This window comes from Dendropsophus ebraccatus, chromosome 4, assembly GCF_027789765.1.
Source record: "Dendropsophus ebraccatus isolate aDenEbr1 chromosome 4, aDenEbr1.pat, whole genome shotgun sequence".
Taxonomy (NCBI): Eukaryota; Metazoa; Chordata; class Amphibia; order Anura; family Hylidae; genus Dendropsophus; species Dendropsophus ebraccatus.
Window position 1 is genome coordinate 25,932,461 of NC_091457.1, and position 26,722 is coordinate 25,959,182.

Genomic DNA, 26,722 nt, shown 5'->3' on the forward strand with positions numbered 1-26,722 from the left:
GCAGGTCTGCTGCAGATTAAAATCTGCACCATCAAATCTTCTGCAGATCTGCTGCAGATCCTGTACGTGTAAACGCACCCTCAAGCTAAAAAAAAGGGAATGTCTTACCAGACATAATCCTTTTTAATATGTGGCCTCCTTCTTGCACCTCCAGGCACCATAAGCCACTTTGGGGGCTGCAGCCAGCTATTAAAGTTGCATATTGTTAAAGGGGTATTCCCCTCTCCTGGAGTTTAAAAATTTGTTCCATGCTTGTTATTAACTTTTCAGTCTCCTTCCCCCAGTTCTGAGCTTGCTGCTTTCTTCTGAAGACTCAGAAAACTGTGTGTGAGCTGTCTCCCTCTCTTCCCCCACGCTTTTCGAGACGGCTCATGTAAACTGTGTCACTCTACGGTGCTGAGAGGGTTAATCTAAGGTCAAGTTTCTGATGTAATGAAGGAGAATTCCATGCTGGGGTGATTTTTGTCAGACTGCCAGGGAGGATAAAAGAAGTAACATGCTCTCACCTCTCCCGCTCCAGCACTGATGCCGGTATCCCGCAGCTCCAGTCCCTGGCCTGGTAAGAGACGTGAGGTTCCAGGCCCACTCAGCCAGTCAGCAGCCGTAGCGGGGTCCCACCTTAGCCGCTGACTGGCTAAGTGGACCTCACACGTCATGTCCCAGATCCCCAGTCAGATCCAGAAGTTGCCGGGATCGGAGCTGCAGGATATTGGCATCAGCGCTGGAGCAGAGGAGGGCATGTTACTTCTTTTATGGTTGTCATCCCCGGCACTCAGCCAAAAATCACCCCAGCCCGGAATTCTCTTTTAATCCTCTCGGCATTACAGAGTGCAGAGGCAGCCGTCTAGGGAGCCGTTTACATGTGTTTACATGAGCAGTCTCGGTAGGGAGGGTTTAGGGGGCGGAAATGGACAAAAAAAGCTCATACACAGTTTTCTATGCCTTTAGCAGAAAACAGCAGGCTCAGAACTGGAGGATGGAGACAAATCAGTCTATTTAAACAAACTGAAACAAATTGCTAGTTTCTGGGGGTGGGGTGGATTAGCATATATTTTACCTGAGCAGAATACCCCTTTAAGCATTACTTAGAAAGGTTAAACTAATAATTATATACAATCTACACAATAATACAAAATATTTTTTTTTCATTATTAAAATATACTATATTTAAACACTAATTTTAAACGCTCATCCCATTTACATTTTATGTTTTTTTCCTTAGGCCTAATGAGGTATGGAAGATCAGAGAAGCCGCCCCTGACAAAAAGCCACTCCTCAGTGCCACAGCCATGGAACAGCCAGAGTCAGCCCCTAGGGATGGGTGTAGGGAGACTAGGGATGTGGGAAGTCTACAAGATATGGTGTCAGAGCCTACAGTCCTTCCTGAGGATGCAGCACCAAAGAAAAGAGGTCACACAGTAATAGTAACAGGAGATGAAACAGAGGTCAAAATACCTCAAATACCAAGTATACCAAAGAGGGCAAAAGCAGGCCACATAGCAGAAAGAGAACACGTTGCAAAGAAACCAGTAGAAATAGCTCCAGAACTGGTTCCGTTTCCAGATAAAGAAGCTGCATTGAGGGATCTGCCAGAAACTGCGATGCCACAAAGAACATCTTTTAGCACAGATGCCGTTTTCCCTGAGAAGTCACTTCATGCAGAGAAGAGCCCAGATGACATATCTGAAGTGTCTGAGATTACAGCCGGGTCTGCAGAAAAAGATGTAGAAATGACAAATGCACAAGAATCGACAAGCCTGTCAGCTGACAGCGCGACAGCAATAGGTGACAGTCAGAATACAGCCACAGCAAACAATGTAGCAGATGCACAAATTGTATTGATAGGCAATAGAGTAGTGGACCTAGCGGTACCAGCAGAACCAGCGAGTGCTGGAGATGAGATTCTGCTGAGCGCAGATAGTAACATAAATCAGATGTGTCAGGATGTAAGAGGACAGGCGGATAACAATGTTCAAGATGTCACTGATCATCAAGATCTGCATAGAGATGATATGGAGGAGATTTTACCAAATATACAGGAGCCAGAGGATATAAAACACATAGTCAGCGTAGAGGAGCAGTCTGAGACTACAGAAGGTAAAAGAAAGACTAATGGTTTACAAGAGACAATAACTAGTACAGAAACTACAAGTACAGCTGAAGAGACTGTACATGAGACTGTAAAAGATAGTGAAGCTATAGTTATTCCACCTGATAGTGTAACGGAAAACACACTGTTGGTAGGTGAGATAATGCAGGATTCACTGAGTACTGAAGACACAGTAACAGAAGATGCACCTTCTTATACCTCTACTATAGATGCAAGACTGCAAGACACAATAGTATGCAACACAGAAGACCAAACAGACAGTGATACTATAGCAGGAGAGATACACAGTCAGGGGGGCACAGATAAACCGGAGATTCCGATAGAAGTCGTTTCACTAAAGAGAGTTTCTGAGACTGAACATACACAAGATATTGTAGCCGACCCACTGAGCACTCAGCAACAAGTAACGGTAGCAGGACATACAATGCAAGACGTGCCAGTGCAAAAATATACCCATGATGAAGTCCAAGAAAGTAATGAGAAAAAACAAGACGGGACTACTGTGGACACATGGATCAAAGAGCCTACAGACAGGAGTGAAAATAGAGTGAGTGAACCTGAAACGGTAGAGGAAAGTATGACAACGCTAGATGAGGGACTAGGCCAAATGACAGATACAGACAAAGATCTGCAAGACATGACTGGGGCTATAGGTGACCAAGGGATGGAGATGGACCGTTATATCACACATTGCTTCATACAGTGTACAAAAGGGGACAGTCAGGATGGGGAAGATACAACGAGGCTTAAGATAGATGTAGCTGACAGCAAAACTGTAGTGGAGACAGAGGATATAGAAACATATACTAAACAGGCAGCAGGAGAGTCATCTAGAGGTGGGGTAGAAATAGATGCACAGGAGACCCATAAGGAAAAAGATTTTATCAATAAGACACATATGATCATATTGGAGCAGCATGATATGGTAGTCGATGCTAAGCACGAAGAACCAGGTATTCAGGAATTTTTTTCTGAGGAAAATAAAGTTAGCGGGACTGAAATTTCTCAAGAAAATTACGTTGACGGAGATGGATGTGAACAATTTCTAGATACACTGGAAGGGAAATATCAGTGCCCAGATGATACATTAGAAATAGGATCAGCTAAAGAAACAATTGATCAAAATAATGTTACAGGGACACATATGTTGTCTAATGAGGGATGTGAGAAGGAAACAACTGCAACTGAAAAGGAAAATCAGCAACTACTTGAGAACATCACTGGATCTAAAGAAGGAGTAAATCTAATCAGCACGAAGGAGCTATATCATCAGTCATCTGGATGGACGGAGAACCAGGCATCGACAGCTGGGGAGTCAACACATAAAGAAGACAGCTTTAAAGTAGAAATAATTAATCTTCCCGAAGAAGTAGACAGTAAAGAGACAGTGAAACAGGATGGTTTACTGGAAACATGTCTTATGACGAACATTAGGGTAGCCACTGACGGAGATAGAGTTGGTAAAGTAAAAGATGTAAAGGATAACCTAGAGGAGGTATACCTCAGGACTGCAGAGGCTAAGAAGATGGACAAGGTCGAGAAAGTGTTGGATCGAGAGCAAGAAGAAAATTCATTACAGTGGACAAATAATAGGTTGGATGTAGACATAGCAACAATTAAGGAAAAAGGTGAGGCCTGTAGTTCTGGTATCTGGACAATAGAGAAATTAGAAGAAGAAGAAGAAGCAGATGGAACTAAGAATGTTGCTGGTCAAGAAGAGTTAAATACTTACCTCCTCATAGATGGAAGTCTAAATGTAGAAGAGGTCTACCTTGGGACAACCAGGATTGGCCAAACAGATGAAGTAAAGCAAGTATTAGATCGAGAAAAGGAAAAAGAAGCGGCAACCAATGAGACAACGGATCAAAAAGTTGAAATTTACGATACAAGTATTTGGGAGATAGAGAAATTAGAAGATGAAGCTGAAAGATCAAAAGAGACCTCTGATCAAGAAGGGTTGAAAACTTGCCTTTTGATAGATGGAAATCTAAGTATAGAAGAAGTATATCTCGAGACAACCAAGACTGAGCAGCAAAATTTTGATCAAGACAGGGAGCAAGATTCATATCTTTGGACTAAGAATAGAATGGATTTGGGAGCAGCAACAAATGAGGAGACTCTGGATAAAAAAGACGAGGTTCATAATACAGGTATCTGTGCAATAGAAATATTAGAACAGGAAGCAGTTAGATCAAAAGAGATACCAGATCAAGAGGAGCTGAATACTTGCCTTTTGGTAGACCAGAGTCTAAATGTGGAAGAGGTGTACTTTGGCACATCTAGAATGCTAGACATAAATGAACAAATGTTAGATCAAAAGAAAGTTAAAGATTCAGCTACCGATAATAGTAGGTTGAATGTAGAAGAAGTAAACAATGAGCCTATAGATCAAAAAGATGAAGGTCATAGTACTGGTATATGGACAATTGAGAGATTAGAAGAAGAAACAGATGGATCAAAAGATATCCTTGATCAAGACACTTTCACACCTTGTCTTTTAATAGACCATAGCCTAACGATGGAAGAGGTATACATTGGGGCAACCAAGAGTGAGAATACAGAAATATCTGAGCAAGAAGATCCAGAAAGGGGGGAAGACTCACACATTTGGACAAACATTAGCCTGGTAGTAGAAGAAGCAAGAAATGTAGAGCCTAAGGATAACAAACATGAGGTTAATAATACAGGTAACCAAATGATAGAGAGACTAGATGAGAAAAGAGAAGAGGTCGATCAAGAGGACATGAAAACTTCTCTTTTAGCAGACAGGAGCCTAAATATAGAACCAGTCAGTATCAAACATCCAGAGAGCCAAGACCTTGAAGAAGATGAGACATGGTTCTGGGCAAGTGAGGAGCTACCTGGTGAGACTGTTAGCAGGGAAGTGACTTTGGATGAAAACTATGTCATAGGAAAAGAATCCGAAGAGTCTTTGCTTGCAAATTATAGTCTCTATGAAACTCTTTGTCTACCTGAGGAAAGTGACAGCATAAGTGATAAAAACAGAGATCTACAGAGACATGAGCAGGAAAGAAAGGAGGGGGGTGATGAGGTAAGAGATAGGTCAGAGGACAGGGTGTCTTTAGTAGAGAAAGCGGGAAGAGATGCAGAGAATAGAAAAGAACATCATAGTCCAATGGAAGACAATAAAACAGAGGAAGAAGTGATATACCCAGTGCAGGACTCACCTTTTATTGAATTGGAAAAAGTAGAAGAGAAAGAAAATGTGCAAGAAATAACAAAGGCCGATGAGAACATAATAAAGGCAACTGAACTTTCTTTACATATAAAGAGAGAAGGAATAGAACGTGAGGCAGCATCTGGCGAAGGGACAATGGGTTTTCAGGATACAATTTCTCATTTAACTTCAACTCTGATCCAAGACAAAGAACAGGAAATAACCAAAGCCAGAAGTAAAATACGTGTGGAAAATTTAAGTCATCAGGATGGGGAACAAACTGCTTCACTTAGATTGGGTAAAGTAGATTTAGATATAAAGGAATCAAAGAAAACTGAAAATATAGAAGAGAGTACAGATGCGTTAGAAGAATGGACATTCGAAGAAGCTTTGTCCCAAGAAACCCTTAAAGGGCCTGTACCACACGAAACCCAATGTGTAAGAACTGAAAAAGTGATAGAAATTTCATCAGTTTCTGATAATATACCAGAAAGCAAACCTCATGACACAACACCCATGCAACAAAATGATTTCACACAAGAGGTAGAAGAACATAGACAGTCAGAGTCTGGAGATCAAGACATTGAGGATTTACTGGAGACAGTGGTGGAGCCAAGTGACCAGCCTTCCAGGATAGACGTAGAATCTTTAATCCAAGAGTTTTACCCTTATGTGACCTCCAGTGAGGCATGGCAAACCTGTTCCTTAGGTGATAGTTCACCAGGGGCTGAGAAATACACATTTTCCATACCCCCTCCTCAACCCCTTGGACAACAGAGGAGCAAAGAAACGAAGAGACTGAGCGAGAGCGCAGGGCAAGTAGGGGAGGTATGTGACAGTCTGTGACGCACAAGAGGAGGAGACACTGCATGGGATGTGGTTAACAACTAAGAGGAGGGAGAGTGATGTTCTTTGGGGAGGATGGAATTCAGAGAAGCATTGAGCGACAGACATACCCGCGATGGCACTCTGCAGTTATAAGATGATGGAGGAATGAGAGCCAAACAAACTTTGTAGGTGTAAAAAGTAGACCATCTCACCACAATGGGCAAGTGTTCGCAGACACGAGAAAAGGAAAAAAGTTGTTATTCGGCAATCCAAGTAACATACAGACAATACATTTAGAATGTTCCTGTCGTGGCTCCAGGCTTCCAGACTTCTGAATACAGCTGGCAATAAAAGTCTGGGTTGCCATGGAGACATCCTAATGTTCTGCTCTTCTTAAAGGGGTTGGCCACTTTATAGTAAAATAATTCAGTGTACAGTGTTAGTAAGTGTACTCACTGCACTTACTGACAGAAGCTCTCTGTGTACCACATAAAGCTAAAATCAGACTCCCCTCCTCCAGGCTGGGCTGCCCTGCTCTGTGGTGAGTCTGTCCATAAGATGGCCGACATGGAGGAGCATGTGACCATGCCCCGTCCCCAAGTGTCTAACATTGAGGAGCCTGTATACATACCTCCCAACTTTTGCAAAGAACAAAGAGGGACATGTGCGCCGCAGTCCCCATAGCCACGCCCCCATAGCAACCTTCCATAGCCACGCCCCCATAGCAACCCTCTATAGCCACATGATGCTGACTGAATAGTGCCCTATACAGTATCCAATCCCCCCAAAAATGCCCTATATAGTATCCAATCCCCCATTATAGTGCCCCACATAGTATCCAATCCCCCACATAGTGCCCCACATAGTATCCAATCCCCCACATAGTGCCCCAAATAGTATCCAATGCCCCATATAGTGCCCCACATAGTAGCCAATGCCCCCATATAGAGCCCCACATAGTAGCCTATGCCCCCATATAGTGCCCCACATAGTAGCCAATGCCCCCATATAGTGCCCCACATAGTAGCCAATCCCCATATAGTACCCCACATAGTAGCCAATCCCCCATATAGTGCCCCACATAGTAGCCAATCCTCATATAGTACCCCACATAGTAGCCAATTCCCCTATATAGTGCCCACATAGTAGCCAATGCCCCATATAGTGCCCACATAGTAGCCAATGCCCCCAAATATGCCCCACATAGTAGCCAATGCCTCCATATAGTGCCCCACATAGTAGCCAATGCCCCCAAATATGCCCCACATAGTAGCCAATGCCCCTCATAGTAGCCAATCCCCCATATAGTGCCCCACATAGTAGCCAATGCCCCATATAGTAGCCAATGCCCCCCATACAGTGCCCCACATATTATCCAATCCCCATATAGTGCCCCCCATAGTAGCCAATCCCCCATATAGTGCCTCCCATAGTAGCCAATGCCCCCATATATGCCCCACATAGTAGCCAATGCTTCCATATAGCGCCCCACAGAGTAGCCAATCCCCCCATTAGTGTGGCCCCAGCGAAAAAAACAATAAACCAGTAACTCACCTGTCCAACCAGTAACTGACTGTGCCGGAAGTGATTCATGATGGAGGCTGCAGGTCACTTCCGGCACAGTCAGTGTCTGTATACCCCGCTGCCCACCCCGGAGGATGACGGGAGTGCGCGCTCTGCCGGGAGAGGAGCTGCTGGGACCGGAGGACAGGTGAGTTACTGGTTTATTGTTTTTTTTCGCTGGGGCCACATATAATGCGGGACACTGGGTGCTGTTCCGGGACCGCGGGACACCACACCGAAAACGGGACTGTCCCGCGGAATCCGGGACAGTTGGGAGGTATGTGTATATGCCTATGGTGGATACTGGGGAGCGGGGCATGTTCACATGCTCCTCCATGTCGGCCATCTTATGGACAGACTCACCGCAGAGCAGGGCAGCACAGCCTAGAGGAGGGGAGTCTGAGTTTAGCTCAGGAAGTTGCTGTCAGTATATACAGTGAGTACACTTACTGAACAATTTTACTATATAGTGGCCAACCTCTAGGGCTCATGCATGGAACTCACAGATACTTTGGACGTTTCCATGGCAACCTGATCTTCCATCGGCAGTCCGAGAGCACGAGACTATGACAGTGGCATTTTAAAGGGGTTATCCAGCGATCACATTTGTGTTCATGCAGGAAAGATAAAAATACATACCCCCAATGCCACATCTATCATGGAGCCCCAGTCCCTCATGCACAGCACAGCTGAGCAGGTAATGGCTCATTCTGACCCTGGAAGTGTTTTGCATCAGGGACCAGTGGTGATCAGCTGCTCTGTGACAGTGGTGACAGTCAATTTTTAATTTTCCATCCGCCTGAGCTCAAATGTAAATAACTACTTGATCACTGGATAACCCCTTTAAAGTTGGATTTCCTTGGAGTGTAGATTAGGATCCTTTCTTTTGATTTCTCTGTACCTGACGGTAATTCGCAGAGCATAATTCCAGTATTGTATACAGAATGTAGTTTATTTGCTCCCTCAACCCCTTTATTAAGCCCACTGAGCCGGAAAAAGGACAATTTGTTATTTCATCCTATAATTCTTTGTCTTGTACGGCCGCTGACATATAACACATGTGCATGACTAGGTGCCCATAGCAAGCAATCACCTCCCTGCTGCCAATGTCTAACCTGCACCAAAATCAATCGTGGACACAGTCTGGCTGCTTTTGGGGCAGTAATGCCCACAGAATGGCAGCTTTCCCAATTGTCTATTTGCACAATTTATTTATTTGGAATCCAAAAAAAGCGACTCTGTACCCACAATCTGCCCCCTCACAAACCGCTTGTACCGTCGGATAGCTGCTTTTAATCCATGATCTGTCCTGGGGTCCGTTCGGCAGGTGAAGCTGTTATTGTCCTAAAAGGCAACTTTTACATTTGCAGCCCTGTGTCAAATTGGTGTGGCCCAGAGTGTGTGTGCCCTACGTCTACGATGCCTCTCCGTCCCTCCTCACCGCCTTCTTCATCATTAGGAATGTCCCCAGGGAGGATTTCTCCTAATCACCACTTGTCTGAACACTGCACATGAGCCATAACGATCCAGCACATGTGCAGTGTTCAGACAAGTGATAAATAGGAGAAATCCTGCCAGTACCATTCCTAATCATGAAGAGGGCTGAGAGGAGGAACGGAGAGGCGTCACAGGCCTAGGGCACGGGTACTCTAGGCCATGCTAATTTGACACAGGGCTGTAAGTTTAAAATTAGTTTTTTAGGACAATAACTGCATCACCTGCCGAACGGACCCCAGGACAGATCTTGGATTGAAGCAGCTATCCAACGGTACAAGCGCTTGGGGGGGGGGGGGGGGGGTCAAATTGTAGTTACAGAGCTGCTTTAACCTATTTACAAGTGGTAGTTGGTCATTGATCCCATTATTCTATATATATCCATTATATAACTGCACAGTGCCATCCATCTTTTAACGCTACTCGCAGCTCCACTCCCCATGCTTTCTACAATATTCTCCTTCTTCAACCCAATGAAGCATTCACAGCTTTTTCTCTATGCATCTCGCTTGCATTACATAGTTCACCTCTCTAGTAGCCGTCTCTATACGAATCTAGTACATGTACAACCAATGTATGCCTATTCCTTGACTAAAACCTGCAAACATCGTGGCTATTGACCGATACGGTCGCTTCTATCTACACCATCTATTTCTGATGCTTGCAATGCGCTTATAATATTGTACTACTCCCTGCTGCATCCTGCCTGATCTGCAGAGTTACTGATCCTCCATTGACCCCTCCTATTCACTCCGTGGCCTGATCTTTTCCATTTCCATGAACTACTTGGGAATTATATTTGTCGCCTGTCCTGTACAAACACTTTTTCTGCTGCCGCCAATGGTGTAGAGCTGAATGTCATCCCGTTATTACATCTCTCTATGTAATTTCAGTTGCACAGTGTCGTTCCTCTGTGATGCTCTTTGGTGTATAAAATGTCACTGACTGGAATACTGTAGAATATAGAGATTCTCATTGACCAAAATGAAGAATGTTTCTCTCCTGCTGACTAGTCGTAAACTTACAATGTGCATGTAGGAATGGGGCTATCTGTGGCTGTCCTGGCTAATGCTAAGCTGCTGGTCTTGTGTTGGGATCCCTTTGTAATGATATATTAGTATCATGAATGTATTGGCTTGCTGTATTATTAGTATAACTGGTACTAATAATGGTTTCTGCTTTTGTAACCTGGAACCTACATGCATTCTATCCTACATGTCCACATACAGTATATGGCCTATGTATATCAGTTTATATTTAACCTTGTCTTTACAGGAAGCGCCAAGCACCGACTGCCTTCTGCGCTGGTGTCAGGATGTGACATCAGGCTATCGCGGTGTACGTGTAAATAATTTCACCACATCGTGGAGGAATGGTCTGGCCTTCTGCGCTATACTTCATCACTTTCACCCCGAAAGCATGTAAGATGGCAAAATTGTATGATCAAACGTGAACTTTTTAGGATAAAAAAAATTTATATTTTAAAATAGAGTTTCATTGTTTATATACTGTAGATTCTTGCATTAAAACTAAAGTTTAATACTTTATTAGCCTATGTTCCCACTACGTAAAAGTACGGCCGTTGTTGCCATCGGCAACAACGGCCGTACTTTTTGCGAAGCGCAACATAACCTTATCTGATATGGGATCACGGCCGGAGCATCGTATACGCTCCGGCCGGGATCCCATACGGGGCCGCAAATAACTGACATGTCAGTTTTCCGGCTGCAGAAAGACCTGTCAGTTCACACAGTGAAGCGGCTCCGGCCGCTCGCTTCACTGTGCGCTATGAGAAGCTCTGATGCGGACGCGTGCTGATGCGCCCGCATCAGAGCTCTGAGGCCGGACGGATCATCTGGCCGGTACTTAAGTACCGGCCGCGATGATCCGGGCACAGACTGGCCATTCAGTGACCCGGTTGGGGTCATGGAACGGCCGGTCTGATGCGTAGTGTGAACATAGCCTTAATATTTTACATCCTCAAAATAGTTATCAGTTAAGGAAGGTTTAACAAAACATAACTTGCAAAAATTTTTAAAGGCTATGTTCACTCACTTTGATTTTTCTGTACTGCAGGGGCGGCATTGTGTTGAAGTCAATGCGATGTCGCTCACTGTGTTCACACAGTGTTATGTTAACGCCTTTTCTTTAGACGTTCTTTAGAGCGTTAAATCAATGTACCTGTCTATTATTTCCGGACACTGTTCAGTGAACAACATCCGTAAATAATAGCTGTTCACACATTACGCACATTACATAGAGGTGAATAGCTAATTGATTTGCGGGCACACCCGACAGTGCCCGCAAATCAAAAAACGTTCCTGCGGCCGAGGTATCGGCTGCAGAAATGTCCTGAATGCAGCCCGGCGGCTGGCTGTTTAACAGCGTCCGTTGCTATGCCTGTGTCATTCGGTGAAGTTCATCTGTTAATTTTTGTTTAATTGGGATGCGGGCACATTTGTGTGCACCCGCATCCCAATTTACCATAACACACAATGTAGAGTGCAGCCGGAGCCGCACTTTCCATTGTGTGAACTGTCAGTGTTGTGCGCCTGCAATTCAATGAATAGCGGCCACAAAAAACTGACATGTCTATGTGTATCCACTCTGGCCGGGATTCCCTCTGACTTCAATTCAATGCAACTTTTCTATTAATCACGGACGATGTTGCAATTTACAAACAACCGTGATTAATAGAAAAGATACGCTGTATCAACATAGCCTGAAAGTGTAAATATTTATGATTTTGTAGAATTGAGAAATAGAGATTGTCAGCAATCCAAACAATGGATGGGGTCACAAGTATTGAAGACATACAAAGTAGACAGTGACCAGTTACATAGAGGACACCAGTAAGCACAGGCTACTATAACTGGTATGGAAAAGAGACCAAAAGCAGTTCATAGTATGGCTGTTTCTTCTCTGCTTTGCCTGATGGTCATGTGTGCTGTGTGCCATCTTTCATCTGGCCCGGTCCTACTACAAAGAACAGAGTGGTGGTGGATAGGTAAAGGTTACTGGAATACACCAAAGGAAATTTATGAACAAAATGTTGAAGAATAGAAGATGCATTGTCGACATAGTGTTGAGTTTTCTCCGTAACATGTATTTTTTTTTACAGTAACTACGACGCTCTGGATCCATTAAATGTAAAAGAAAATAACAAAAAGGTACTTTTCTGTCCCCTCGCTTAAAACAAACCTGTCATGTGCTGTCCACTGCAATATATATTAGAATATACACTGAGCTCTGTGATGTGTAGGTTTATATTATATTTATTATTTATGTGTATTATATATCTATATATATATATATATATATATATATATATATACATATACATTGATTTATGAATATTTATTTTATAGTTATATATATTTATTTAATAGTTTATTATACTTCTTCTTATAGGCCTATGATGGTTTTGCGGCTCTTGGGATACCACCACTTCTGTCCCCATCAGACATGTTGCATCGCCCTGTCCCAGACAAGCTTATTATCCTTACATATATTTGCCAGATACGATCTCACTTTACAAGCAATAAGAATGTTGATAATCTGCCTGCTTCCTCTCAGGCTGCTGCTTCTCCACAAGCATCTAGTAATGTGGAAAAACCAGACACGGCCACTGAAACACACGAGGAGCTGAAGGCTACTTCAGAGCAACAAATTGCTACATCCCTTGAAAAAGGCATCAAAAGCTCCACCCATGAGGAACCTATTAATTCTACTAGTGAAAAGCATCGACTAAAGAAGCAAAATTCTCAGGAGAGAAAGACATTTTCTGAACATCAGACAAAGGAAGAACATCCTTCAGCTGAACATAGGGCCACCATTGAGGCACAAGGTCCAGTGGTCTCTGCTGAGAAACAAGATTTGCCAGTATATTCCCCAGTGGATAGTCTACCTAGATACTCCACTGAGGAGAAGAGGACAATTGTACCAGAAAAAGTGGCTTCTCCTCAGGTACAGGACACTGCAAGTACCGAGGAACAAAAGAAGTCAAGCATTAATTCTGGGGTAGTCCCACCACCTCGCGTTAAAAAAAGACTAAGTGTAAATGGTAGTCTATTGGAGATGGGCCTGGACGAGGGGGAAGCATCAGCTCCTGTCGCTCCTCCAAGAAAGGCAGGAGGTTTAGGTCACCTGCGTGATGCTGACCTTGTGAAGAAAAGACGTTCTCTTATTCGATCACAGTCCCTTTCTCAAGATGAGGTGAGCATACAATGGAAGATTTTGACATTTAGAAGTTGGCAGTAAAACATAAAAACACAATAAAGATTGGAGTAGCACAAAAAAACATATGAAACCATATAAAGCCAAGAAGAAAATAGTTCGCAAAGCTTCAGACGACTAAAGCAAGACCTCAAATGTAGACATGTATCAGTCTAAGGCTATGTTCACACTATGTAAGAGACTGGCTGTTCCGTGACCAGGTCACAGAACGGGTAGTCTCTGAAAAGATCATCCCGGCCGGTACTGTAGTACTGCCCGGATGATCTTTGCAGCCGCAGAGTTCTGATCCATGCACACCCGCATCAGAACTCCCCAATGCACATTACTGAGGGTGCAGCCACAGCTGTAAGCTCCATAGTGTGCACTGACATGGTTTTCTTTGGCCGCTATTTACTGAATAGCGGCCGCAGAAAGCTGACATGTCAGTTGTTTGCGGTGCCACTAGGGATCCCGGCCGAAGCGTATACTATGTGTATACGATCTGGCCAGGATCCCATAAGGTAACGTATATTTTTGTAATAATCATGGCCGTAGTACAACGAACATAGCCTAATGGAAGAAGCAGCAGTCTAAAAGTAGTGAAACTCTTTATGTATTCATTTATCCAGTTTGTAGATAGCATCAATGTTTTTAACTCCTCCGTAGCTTACAAATTACACCGAAGAAGACTGGATACGTTGCTGTTCTCTGCACTGTGGGAGAATAAATACACCAAGATTTTCACTACCTTTGGAATGCTGCTTCTACCATTGAATTAATACATAAAAACCATGTACTCACTTTCCCCCGATTGTCATTACATCGGTTCAGGTTTAACTGCTTAGAACTTTCTGTTCTCTGTCGCGAAATATAGTAAGTATCTGCTTAGCCAATCACTTTCTAAGTGTCGGAACAGAGAGCAGAAAGCTCTGAGCATTAGGATAGGTAGTGGCAGGGGATCAGTGGCAGGTGAGTACATAAAGTTTTTCACCTCCCCCATAAATTAGTGTGATGGTTGGGAAGGGTTCATGAGTTGAGCGTGCTCCATACAAAGTGGGTGCTAGCTGCTACCCAGAGAAAAATAAAAAAAGGTATGGCTATTTGATCCCGAGGAGTAAAAAAATAAAAACTGTCCCTGTCTTAGAGGGGTTAAAGTTTACAGATGCCTTGAGCACTTTTTTTCCCAATAACCCCTGTGATATAGTGCTGTTGTTTTTATTATATACTTTCACTTGATTTATTTGTAAAATTTATTGTTATGTTGTCTTGTCCTTCTCTACAGGAGACAGATCTGACAGGGAAGAGTCATGAAACAAGTTCAAGGCCTTCTTCTCAAATTATCAGCGGTGAGAAACATATAAAATATCCGGAATCCTGACAATCACTTAAACTTTACAATTTGAAAATTTTTTTCCTTTAGACTTCCATTAGTGCTATTCAGGAGAGTCTCTAAATCACACCTGATTTCATGTAGACTGATCACAATGCCATTGTCTTTATGATTCTAGGACAGTCTATAAAATAGGGGATTTGTTGCCACAGGCCAGAAAAAGGAAATGGATGTGTCTGATTTTTTTTTTTTTTAAGCTAGTAGTGGATATCGTGATTTTAATTATCCTCATTGTACAGTTCACCGTAAATGCTGCTGATGGGTTCTGATCAGTATTCAAGGCTGTTGATATCTATCATTTATAATCTGTATCATTCATTATGGTCTGTAGATGTGTCTGCCCTTGACTATTGTATATGTTGTCTAGAAAAAGAGAAAGGGATAAGGCCTGCAACACAATTATTAGGAAAGAAAAAAGAAGGCGCCCCACTTTACATGTCAGGAAAATCTCATATCAGGAAATCTGGCTACATTTCCTGACCCATAGGGGTACAGACATCCTTCAGGATTTTCCCTGAAGGGTGTCCATTCCAGAAAATAGGTCAGGAAATTGTTGTATTTTCGTCCACAATTTGATGCCCCCATAGAAGTCTATGGAAGCGTCCGGAATTCTGGATGATTTTTCCTTGATCAGGATGGTTTCCTGATGGTTTCCTGAATGTAAATACTGATTACTATCTGGAAATCCTGATGCTTTCCTAAAGCCTCTGAATCAGATTTTCTTGACAGTAAAAACTGACGTGGACGTATGATAGGGGCCGAACTCAGAACATACAGTATAAACATAGAGAATAGAGATGAGCGAACCAGGTTCGGGTTTGCGTCCATCCGAACCCGAGTGTTTGCCATTTGATTAGCGGTGGCTGCTGAAGTTGGATAAAGCCCTAAGGCTATGTGGAAAACATGGATATAGTCATTGGCTGTACCCATGTTTTCCAGACAACCTTAGAGCTTTATCCAAGTTCAGCAGCCCTCACTAATCAAATACCGATCGTTCGGGTTCGGATAGACTCGAGCCCGAACCCGGTTCGTTAATCTCTAATAAAGAAGTTTTCAGTGTTATATATAATATATGCATGAGTGGGGTCTTCCTGAACATATTATTCATATCAATATGCAATACCATGCATAAAAAATGCCAAAATTTTGTCGCACTATTATTTGCCTAAAAAAAAAACTAATAGTTGTTCTAAGCTTAGACTAGACAGTACATACCTGGACTAGACCATCTGTCAAGGCACCAAATTCATCAAACAGCCATCAAACATGGGGATTCATCAAACATTGGGATCGGCACTGGTACTACTGCCCCATCATGTGCTTATACTATGAGCACATGATGGGAGGAGTATTACAGTGTGTATGTGCCCCACAGCACCGAGCAGGGAGGGAGGGGGGAATTAGTTAGATGCACCGGCACCTCTCTCCCTCCCTGCACGGTGCCGTCCACATTTATGGAATACTGTGGGGAGCAAGATCACTTCCCAAAGTATTCCATAAACGCATTCAAGGTCAAAGCCAATTTTCGTTTTTGCGCTTTTGCTTTTTCCATTTTATGTTTAAAAGTCCATAGCGCTTGCATTTTTTCACCTAGAGACCCACATGTGCCCTTATTTTTTGCAACACCAATTGTACTTTGTAATGACAGGCATTATTTTTCCATAAAATATGCTGCGAAACCGGAAAAAAATCATTTGCGCTGTCAAATTGAAAAAACAAACAAATTTGTTTTGATTTCTGGGAGTTTTGCATTTATGCCGTTCGCCCTATGGTAAAACTGACTTGTTATGAATGTTCCTCAAGTTGTTACGATTACAACGATATATAACATGTATAACTTTTATATTATGTGATGGCCTGTAAAAAATTCAAACCATTGTTAACAAATATATGTTCCTTAAAATCGCTCCATTCCCAGGCTTATAGCGCTTTTATCCTTTGGTCTATGGGGCTGTGTCAGGTGTCATTTTTTGCGCCATGATGCGTTCTTTATATTGGTACCTTGATTGCGCAAATACGACTTTGTGATCGCTTTTTATTTAATTTTTTTCTGGATTTGATGCGACCAAAAATGCGCAATTTTGCACTTTGGAATTTTTTTGCGCTGACGTCGTTTACCGTGCGAGATCAGGAATGTGATTAATTAATAGTTCGGGCGATTACGCGCGCAGCGATACCAAATATGTTTATTTATTTGTTTATTTATTAATTTATATTTATAAAATGGGAAAAGGGGGGTGATTTGGACTTTTATTAGGGGAGGGGGCTTTTTATTAATGAAAACACATTTTTACTTTTTTTTTTTACATAAACTAGAAGCCCCCCTGGGGGACTTGTATATAGACAGCACTGATCTCTCATAGAGATCAATGCTGTGTATATACACAGCAAAGATCATTGTAATCGGTGATAGATTGCTATGGCCTGCTGCAGGCCATAGCAATCTATTGCCGAGCCGGGATCAGCGTCATTCCGACGCTGAGACCCGGGCCGGCCAGAAGAACGGATCTCCCCTCGCATCGCGGGGGGGAGATCCGTGCCACTAGACACCAGGGACGTGCAGTACAAAGCACTTCAATGCAGCTGTCAGGTTTGACAGCTGCATTGAAGTGCTTAATTATCCGGCGCGGCAACGGGACCCGCGCCGGCTAATAGAGGCACTGTCCGGCTGCAGATTGCAGCCGGGATCGGTGCCGTTCAGAGCGGTGTCCTGGCGGGACCCCGCTCTGGACACCCCCCGCGGCACCATGACGTACCAGGTACGTCATGGGACGCTAAGGGGTTAATCAATAAAGCATAGTGTACTGTAACAATCTTACACTTCATTACATACAGCTTCATAGACAATACAGTTCTATAGGCTTTTACATATAGTGCGCCCCCTGCTGGACACACCATAGGAATTAAACCAGATTCGTGACGTCACGGCTTTTGAGAGAATTTGAAGACTCCATGGTCTACTAAATTAAGGGAAATAGCACTATATGTGCATTTCCCATAATTAATGTACATTAGGAATTTGTCTAACTTTCCATAAGTAATAACATATTAAAAAATATTTGGCCAGACTTTTCCTTAAATGTGTTGACAATTAGTAAATTTTAATATTTTAATTTAATATTAGTAAATTTTGTAATGACAATTTGAATATATATATATATATATATATATATATATATATATATATTGCCCTTTAGGCCAGGGCTACATGACTCTACCACTCATTCAAGTGAATGGGGTCGTGGCCACTTGTCCGTCCCAATGCGGCCACATTCACTTTAATGAGTCACATGATCAGGCAGTACGTGATTCAGCTCACACGATCAAGCCCTAGCCTTAGAGTAGTGAAGCACAGTAGTGTATACACATGTTCGGCATGTCTACAATCTTGTAAATCTGTTCTTTACAGAGCCCCATCCTTCAACCTCTACATCTTCTTCTTCCACTGTGACCCCAACCCCAGAAACACCAGGAAAAGAGGAAGAAGCTATGGTATGTGTAACAATCCCATTCATTACTGTATTTTATTTGTATCACATCGTTCATTATATCGGCCTTACCTAATGTATAGTTCTTGGGGTGTATTGCTAACAGACCACCATACGTCCCAGTGTCACAGCTCAGCCACAGTGAGTCCAATGTAATCCCAAATTTCAGGCTTAGATGAAGTCTTCTGCTTTTTTGCCACCTCTATCTTTACTTAATATCGTATTACTCTTGTATGTCAACATCCTGTATTTATAGACAGGTTCTGATGTGTGGCCAAGCCTGCAGCTTCTGAAACCTCTTCTATTAAAACTGAGGAATATTTATGTATTTCAAGTACTTGGCTTTGATCTTTTATCATTTTCTGAAGTTCCAGTTACACATCTTTACACACTGCAATACAGAACCATAATCATACATATGGATATCGAACCCCCGTTCTATATAAAGATATAGAACTAGTCTTATATATATTGATATAGAACCCCAGTCTTATATAAAGATATAGAACTACAGTCTTATAGAACCATATAGAACCCCAGTCTTATATAAAAATATGGAATTCCAGTCTTATATAAATGTATTGAACCCCAATCTTATATAAAGATATCGAACTACAGTTATATGTAGAGATATAGAATCCCAGTCGTATGTAAATGTATAGAATCCCAGTGTTATAGAAAGATAAAGAAGCCCAGTCTTATATAAAGATATAGAACTACAGTCTTATAGAACCATATAGAACCCCAGTCTCATATTGAGATATAGAACCTCAGTCTTATATAAATGTATAGAATCCCAGTCTTATATAGAGATATAGAATCCCAGTCTTATATAGAGATATAGAATCCCAGTCTTATATATAGATATAGAATCCCAGTCTTATATAGAACTATAGAATCCCAGTCTTATAGATAGATATAGAATCCCAGTCTTATAGATAGATATAGAATCTCAGTCTTATAGAAAGATATAGAATCCCAGTCTTATATAGAGATATAGAATTCCAGTCTTATATAGAGCTATAGAATCCCAGTCTTATATAGAGATATAGAACTACAGTCTTTTATATTAAGATATAGAACCTCAGTCTTATATAAATGTATAGAATCCCAGTCTTATAGAAAGATATAGAACTACAGTCTTATATAGAGATATAGAATCCTAGTCTTATATAGATATAGAATCCCAGTCTTATAGAAAGATATAGAATCCCAGTCTTATAGAAAGATATAGAATCCCAGTCTTATAGAAAGATATAGAATCCTAGTCTTATATAGAGCTATAGAATCCCAGTCTTATAGATAGATATAGAATCCCAGTCTTATAGATAGATATAGAATCCCAGTCTTATAGATAGATATAGAATCCCAGTCTTATAGATAGATATAGAATCCCAGTCTTATAGATAGATATAGAATCTCAGTCTTATAGATAGATATACAATACCAGTCTTATAGAAAGATATAGAATCCCAGTCTTATAGATAGATATAGAATCTCAGTCTTATAGATAGATATACAATACCAGTCTTATAGAAAGATATAGAATCCCAGTCTTATAGATAGATATAGAATCTCAGTCTTATAGATAGATATACAATACCAGTCTTATAGAAAGATATAGAATCCCAGTCTTATATAGAGATATAGAATCCCAGTCTTATATAGAGATATAGAATCCCAGTCTTATATAGAGATATACAATCCCATAGGGATACAGCAGCTGCACCCCACCCTATTCCCATGTTGATAAGATGGGGCCCTCAGCGGCATTACACTCTACCTACCCATGATCCGGGCCTTCACTGCTCATATTAACCTGCTATGAATTTTTTTCTCAGGTTCTTAAGGACACCAGTCAGTATGTCATCTCTGAGCTTGCTGCCCTGGAACATCAGCAGGAAGAAATTGACTCAAGGGCGGCCATAGTAGAAAAGGACCTCCGACTTCTAATGGAGAGTGGTATAATACTATAATCTCTATACTTTACATTGTGTGTTATATTTGTGCCATCATAATATGCCATAGCATCTACCACTGGCAGGAATAACAATAATAGCTAAGGCTTTTATCAAGTATTTTTTTTTACCAAAAACACATTTCACCAGAAAACCAGCAGGGGGCAGCAAAGCCTTATTTTTTTTTCTTTGAAACTAAAATCATCTCTATATTTATTTTGCAGGTAATGACAAAGAAGCCGAGGAGGTTCTGATCCAGGAATGGTTCACACTGGTGAATCAAAAGAACGCATTAATCCGCAGGCAGGATGAACTACAGCTGATGTAAGTAATGGCCTGCAAAACCGCACAATATTATTGTGGGGCTCAAAAAACACTAAGGCTATATTCACACGGACCCCAGAGAAGTGCATCCGTAGGGTGTCCGCAATGCACTGACCTATGGAATTGAGAATAGTGATCCATGCCATAAGTGCGGGTCTGTACTAGGACCAGCCCATTTTCTCTTTACGGCACAGAGCACGGCCCCATGATACATATGGACGTACGAATTTAAATGAATGGACCCATAGTGCTTGTAATCGCAGATGGTGTGAATGAGGCCTAAGGCTGGATACACACATGTGGGGGGGGGGGCACAGTTATTAAGACTGGCATAAAGTCTTAAAGGGGTACTTGGCAGGAAAAAAAATATTTTCAAATCAACTGATTCCACAAAGTTATTCAGATTTATAAAATACTTCTATTTACGAATTTCAATTATTCCATTACTTATCAGCTGCTGTATGACCTGCAGGGAGTTGTGTATTCTTTCCAATCTGACACAGTGCTCTCTGCTGCCACCTCTGGCTAAAGGTGTCAGGAACTGTCCAAATCTGTAGATGTTTTCTATGGGGTTTATCATGTATGCCTACAACAGCACAGGCTTCAAAGGGTGTAGTATGAGGGTGCGGGCCTATCTCACCAAACCTGGCTTAAGGTTGGCAGTACTATGCAAAAAATAAGCGAGGAGACAACACAAGAATTGTGTGATTTGATATCACACCAGAACCCACCTCTTTTGGATGTGCTGTCTCCTCGCTTATTTCTATGGGGATTTGCTGCTGCTCTGGACAGTTCCCGTCATGGACAGAGGTGGCAACAGAGAGCACTGTGTCAGACTGGAAAGTATACACCACTTCCTGCAGGACATACAGCAGCTGATAAGTACTGGAATATGAGATTTTAAAATAGAAGTCATTTACTGTCATTAATCTGTTTAACTTTCTGGCACCAGTTCACGGACCCTGCAAAAAGTTGTACATTTTTGCTGCCAGGTCTGCACCTGCCATACCCATAATACTGTAGTTTCCCAAAGCAGGAGATGAACCGACGAAGTGAAAAATTTAATGGAAAGATTTTCCCCTTGTCCTGTGTCGTTCTGATTTTGGGCTAAAATATTGACCAGAGTGTCAACCCAACTTTGTGCCGCTGCTGTGTGCAGATGCAGTAGCTAACCTGACGCCATGTTTGCAGTACTGCAATCTTTGGTATAGCTCCAAGGTCACAGAGGTGACACTACTGGATTATTGCATACCCCTCTAGGATGAGAATATTATACACTCACTATAATGGTGGTTGTTGTTTTTTTGTCTTTTAGGGCAGAGGAGCAAGACCTGGAAAGGCGCTTTGAACTCTTGAGCAGAGATCTGCGAGCATTGCTGTGTACAGAGGGTGAGCTTGCTAACCACAATATAGGAATACACCTCAGAGTGCAACTATCATGTAGGGTGTGGCCATGTGCGGTGTATACACTGCAGATTTACCACACAGAATTTCTTACCAGCAGTGCGTTGTAAAGAGACGTCCTTAAAGGGAAACTAACAGCGGGTTAGAAGCCTCTAACCTGCTGTTATTGGGCATGGGGCACTGAGGATAAGGATTTTTTGCTTTGATCTTTATAGTTTATTGCATATTACATTTATAGGTGGTTTGGTGCACTGGGAACAGGATACAGCGCTCTGCAGTGGCGTCACTCCTGCACTCATCACTGCAGAGCATCACCCCAATATTCATCGAGAGGAGCGGGCCGGGCAAGGCTGATCAGTGCACTAGTCCCGTCCCCAGTGCACTAAAACACATCATTAGCATAGGGAATAAACTACAATAAAAATTTCCTTCATCCTCAGTTCCTCATGCTTTTAACTTGCTGATAGTTTCCCTTTAAAGCGAGTGTATCATCAGGTACATTCACTTTAAGGATTTCTTATGGCTAGAATGGCGCCAGCACTGGGAAGCCGATGCTGCAGTCCTTTTTTAAAACCGCGTCCCAGTTTCTATGTAAGGCGCCGTTCTACTGACAGGCACTGGCCGAGGGTGAACCGGCCCCCAGTGGGTGGAAACCCCCTCGCTCTTTGTGACTCGGCTCGATTAGAACCAATGGCGCTGCATCATAGAGGGAAGAAGGTTTCCTCCCACTGGGGGCCGGCCCGCCTGCCTCCAGGACTTTACGCCTGTCCGGTTCCCGTGAGTAGAAGGTCGCCGACAGCTGATAAGTACTGGAAGATGAGATTTTAAAATAGAAGTCATTTACAAATCTGTATAACTTTCTGGCACCAGTTCACAGACCCTGCAAAAAGTTGTAAATTTTTGCTGCCAGGTCTGCACCTGCCATACCCATAATACTGTAGTTTCCCAAAACAGGAGATGAACCGACAAAGTGAAAAATTGTAATGGAAGATTGTTGTTTAGAGTTATTGGTGTATATTCTTTTATTATTACAGAGTGCTTAAAAAGTGAAGCTCAGAAGCGAAGAGAGAAGCTCTTACTGGATGAGCTGGTATCGCTTGTAGACCAACGGGATGGTCTGGTGAGAGATCTACATATCAAGGAGAGGAAGTATGTATTAGCGCCATTAAGTATTCTCACTACATTCTCATATCATCCCATCCATTGTGACATGCGGCTTGTGGTCATTTCTTGTAGGGCTGTGGAAGAAGATGAACTCATAGAGAGAAGTCTCGAGCAGAGGAGAAGAAGGCTGAGCAAAAAGGATAAGTGTCGGATCAGTTGAAGTGATGGGACCGGAATTACTCTAAATGGCTTATATCCGTGCAACGCTTATCACAAACTCTCCGATATTACTGAAAACCTCACACCTATGGATACAAACTATTTGGATGCATGTCACCAGGCTAAAGAAGGACACCGTAGCCTAAGATGCTGAGATCCTTTCCAAGCACTATCCACCTTCCTTGTTCCTGTATATTTCTATTTGCTGCTAGAGATCTATAGAGAATGATATTTAACTGTGTGATCTATTTTATATGCATTGAGCACTGCTCTACATTCGTGTTAATATTAGAGGTAGCCGTGAGATGTCTATTGTTTTAGAGTGTAAAATGATCTATGGTGATAATAGATTTATGAGTGAACATCGTGGACTTGATGCTGAACCAATCCCGGTCCATTGAGAAGACTATGAAGTCTAAGGAAAGTTCATCTGATCTTTATAGAGCTCTACAATATAAACCCATTTATCTATACGATGGGCGCGTGTCAGAATACAATGACAAGGATTTCTCTATGGACTTTCCTGAAGTGCCTTAAGGGAAAATAAAGACTTTACGTACTCTGCCCAAAGAGTGCTGAAACTAACTTATGGACATGGAGATTGACTTTCACTTATGATATGTGAGCTCAGAATGTACTGTAAATGCCGGCAGTACAGAGGGGGGCCTATAGCAAAGATTATAATGGGCCCCTTACCATGGTGCTGGGTTTCGCCTCTGAGTGGTTTCCCGTCCACACTCTTTCCATGACCATTGGGCCATGCAGTCTAGACACAAGAGACCTTTATGGATCTTTTCCCTACTGGTAACAAGGGCTTTATATGACCATGAGGGCCGGGCCCACTCCCTCCAAGGGAACCATAGCAGCCACTTGGTTTTCCATATGTAAGAACTCTATTTCCATTGAAGACAGTTGTCTCAGAGTTACATAATTCAGTCATTTTGCCATGTAAAGTAGAACTTTTTTAACTGGTGGCATTTAGCAGGTATCTCTAAAAGGCTTTGTTACTGACGCACTGCCATGGTCTTTCTCACATCTCACATTAGAGATTATTGTTTTACTACATCATCGTTCGGCTTACTACTTCACATAGCTGTGTTTTCCGCTAAGTTATAAGGAAACACTTACATGTACGCCAACCTCAACCATGAATGATCTTGTTGCTTACGGATCAATTGTAATTAACCCATGGAGAGCAATTGTATCCGCTGCTTCTTTATATCTATTCTGCTTCCTTAAAGGGGTCACCCTAGATTAGGTTAACTAGGTGATCAGTGGGGGTCAGAGCAATGAGACTGCCACAAGAACAAGAGGTCATTGTGATTGGTGAATGGAGGGGTAGCAGACATGCTCAGCCTCCGCTCTGTGGGACTTCTGTGACAATGTTAGCAAGTCCCATAGAGAATACATAAAGTGGTGGTCAAGCACTACCTTTTTGTGACTGGTCGGAATTTGAGTTGTTGAACCCCCATAATCAGCTAGTTTCCCCTATCTTTTAATCTTGGGATAACCCCTTCAGTAGGCATCCTCTACCACTTTTGGCCACCACAGACCCCTAACACTTCTGGATAGGTGATGAGGATAAAGATACCCAAGATAACCATTCACCTGGTATGTACCCAAAATGGTGCCTTGTGTCTAGTTGGCAGCAGAGTGTCCTGGCTTGTTGGCTGTAAATTCTGCTCCTCTTTCACCTGCACCCTTGATATCCAGCTATCCATTTGCCATGCTGGTGGACACTTGGCAACTCATCAACATATAGATATAGTATATAGTGTTTAAGTGGTCATCTTCTGATAGGAGTATGTAGGCAATGTACCTTACATGCCTGTAAAATAAGTGAACTTTGAACACACTTGAGTTCGTCCAAAGCCGAGCATGTGGCATTGGATCACCAGTAACTGAAGAAGTTGGTTGCAGCCCTAGAGAGTCCCGGAAAACATAGATACAGCCTATTGCCGGGTACAGACTACGTATAACACCTCAAGATCATCCCGGCCGGTACTGCAGTACGGCCGGATGATGTTCATTTGTGTTGAATTCGAAAGCAGGAGCCGCACTCTCCATTGTGTGAACTGACATGTTCTGTGCGGCCGCTATTCAATGAATAGCGGCCGCAGAAAACTGACAGTTTTTCGCGCATGCTCAAGTTGATCCGAACCCGAACTTTCGGCATTTGATTAGCGGTGGCTGCTGAAGTTGGATAAAGCCCTAAGGCTATGTGGAAAACATGGATATAGTCATTGGCTGTATCCATGTTTTCCAGACAACCTTAGAGCTTTATCCAACTTCAGCAGCCCCCGCTAATCAAATGCCGAACATTCGGGTACGGATCAACTTGAACCCAAACCCGGTTTGCTCATCTCTACATACAATGTATGTTTTATATAAATCACGGCTGTTGTTGCACATTGCAACACTGGCCATGATTTATACAAAACGTACGTTGTGTGAACATGGCCTATGGATGTATTGATATATTCTAGGTAGCCTTAGGGCTGTATCCAACTTCTGCACCGGTAATCCAATGACGCACACTTGGGTTCGAACTCACGTGCTTGAGGTTCGCTCATCTCTAATCCTATTCACTTACCTAGTGGTCTTAATGGTTTGAGGGGCCCCAGTGAGTTTACCTTTTAAACACGTCCTCAGATTATTTATTTTTTATGGATTTCATGAAACCACAAACGATAATTTTTGAACTTGATGTTTCCTATCAGTATTATATAATGTGCCGGATACTCGTAGCGTCTGACGCGAGGATGTACGTAGACGCACTGACGAAACACTCGATTCATCTATGGTAAAACTCAAGCGTGTTAAAGCCAATATATATATGTTTCTCACCTTTTTGTATAATCATTTTATATTTGAATTTGACGTGTTCCTCTTGAAAAGAATTTGCTTTGTAATTGAAATCTCCACTTTGCACAGACGTTCAGTTGACCTACTGTTATTGATGGGAGACATGGGTAATGTAGCTGTCAATGAAATCAGGGATAATATAGTCAGATATCTGCATAAAAGAAATCCCATATAAGACAGATAGGTAACTACAATATCATTGTACAGATACAACCTTGATGGCCGAGTATTACAATCATTAAAGGGGTTTCTGGGTCTTTCCAGGACTTGGTATAGGCCATCGATATCTGATCGATGAGAGTCCAATACCTGGCACCCCAGAGCTACAGTACCTGCATAAACAAGTAATAAAGCCAGGAGCAGATAGCTCCGTACATTGTATAGTGGTCATGCTGAGTAACTGCAGTTCAGCTTGTATTCACTTCAGTACAAGCTAACGCAGTAACCCAGCATGGCCACTAAGCCGTGTACGGCGCTGTTTTTGGTTTCTGTATTTGTAGGCACCACAGTTCCAGCAAACAGCTGATAAGCAAGACCTCCATCGATCAGATGTTGATGGCCTATCCTGACTATAGACCCCCC

The 26,722-nt window shown here is 42.4% G+C and overlaps 1 protein-coding gene across 2 annotated transcripts in view; it reads left to right on the plus strand.

Annotated features, from left to right (window-relative positions):
* EHBP1L1 (EH domain binding protein 1 like 1) overlaps positions 1-23,860 on the plus strand; it is a 105,575-nt gene extending 81,715 nt beyond the window's left edge. For both annotated transcript variants that reach the window (XM_069965297.1, XM_069965298.1), the window contains 11 exons: positions 1,223-6,116; positions 10,449-10,594; positions 12,295-12,343; positions 12,585-13,388; positions 14,671-14,734; positions 18,188-18,270; positions 20,108-20,228; positions 20,449-20,548; positions 21,864-21,937; positions 22,987-23,101; positions 23,189-23,860. In XM_069965297.1, coding sequence (XP_069821398.1) covers positions 1,223-6,116; positions 10,449-10,594; positions 12,295-12,343; positions 12,585-13,388; positions 14,671-14,734; positions 18,188-18,270; positions 20,108-20,228; positions 20,449-20,548; positions 21,864-21,937; positions 22,987-23,101; positions 23,189-23,276 — 6,538 coding nt within the window. In that variant the 3' untranslated portion in view covers positions 23,277-23,860. The remainder of the gene's footprint in view (positions 1-1,222; positions 6,117-10,448; positions 10,595-12,294; positions 12,344-12,584; positions 13,389-14,670; positions 14,735-18,187; positions 18,271-20,107; positions 20,229-20,448; positions 20,549-21,863; positions 21,938-22,986; positions 23,102-23,188) is intronic.
* The last annotated feature ends 2,862 nt before the right edge of the window (positions 23,861-26,722 follow it).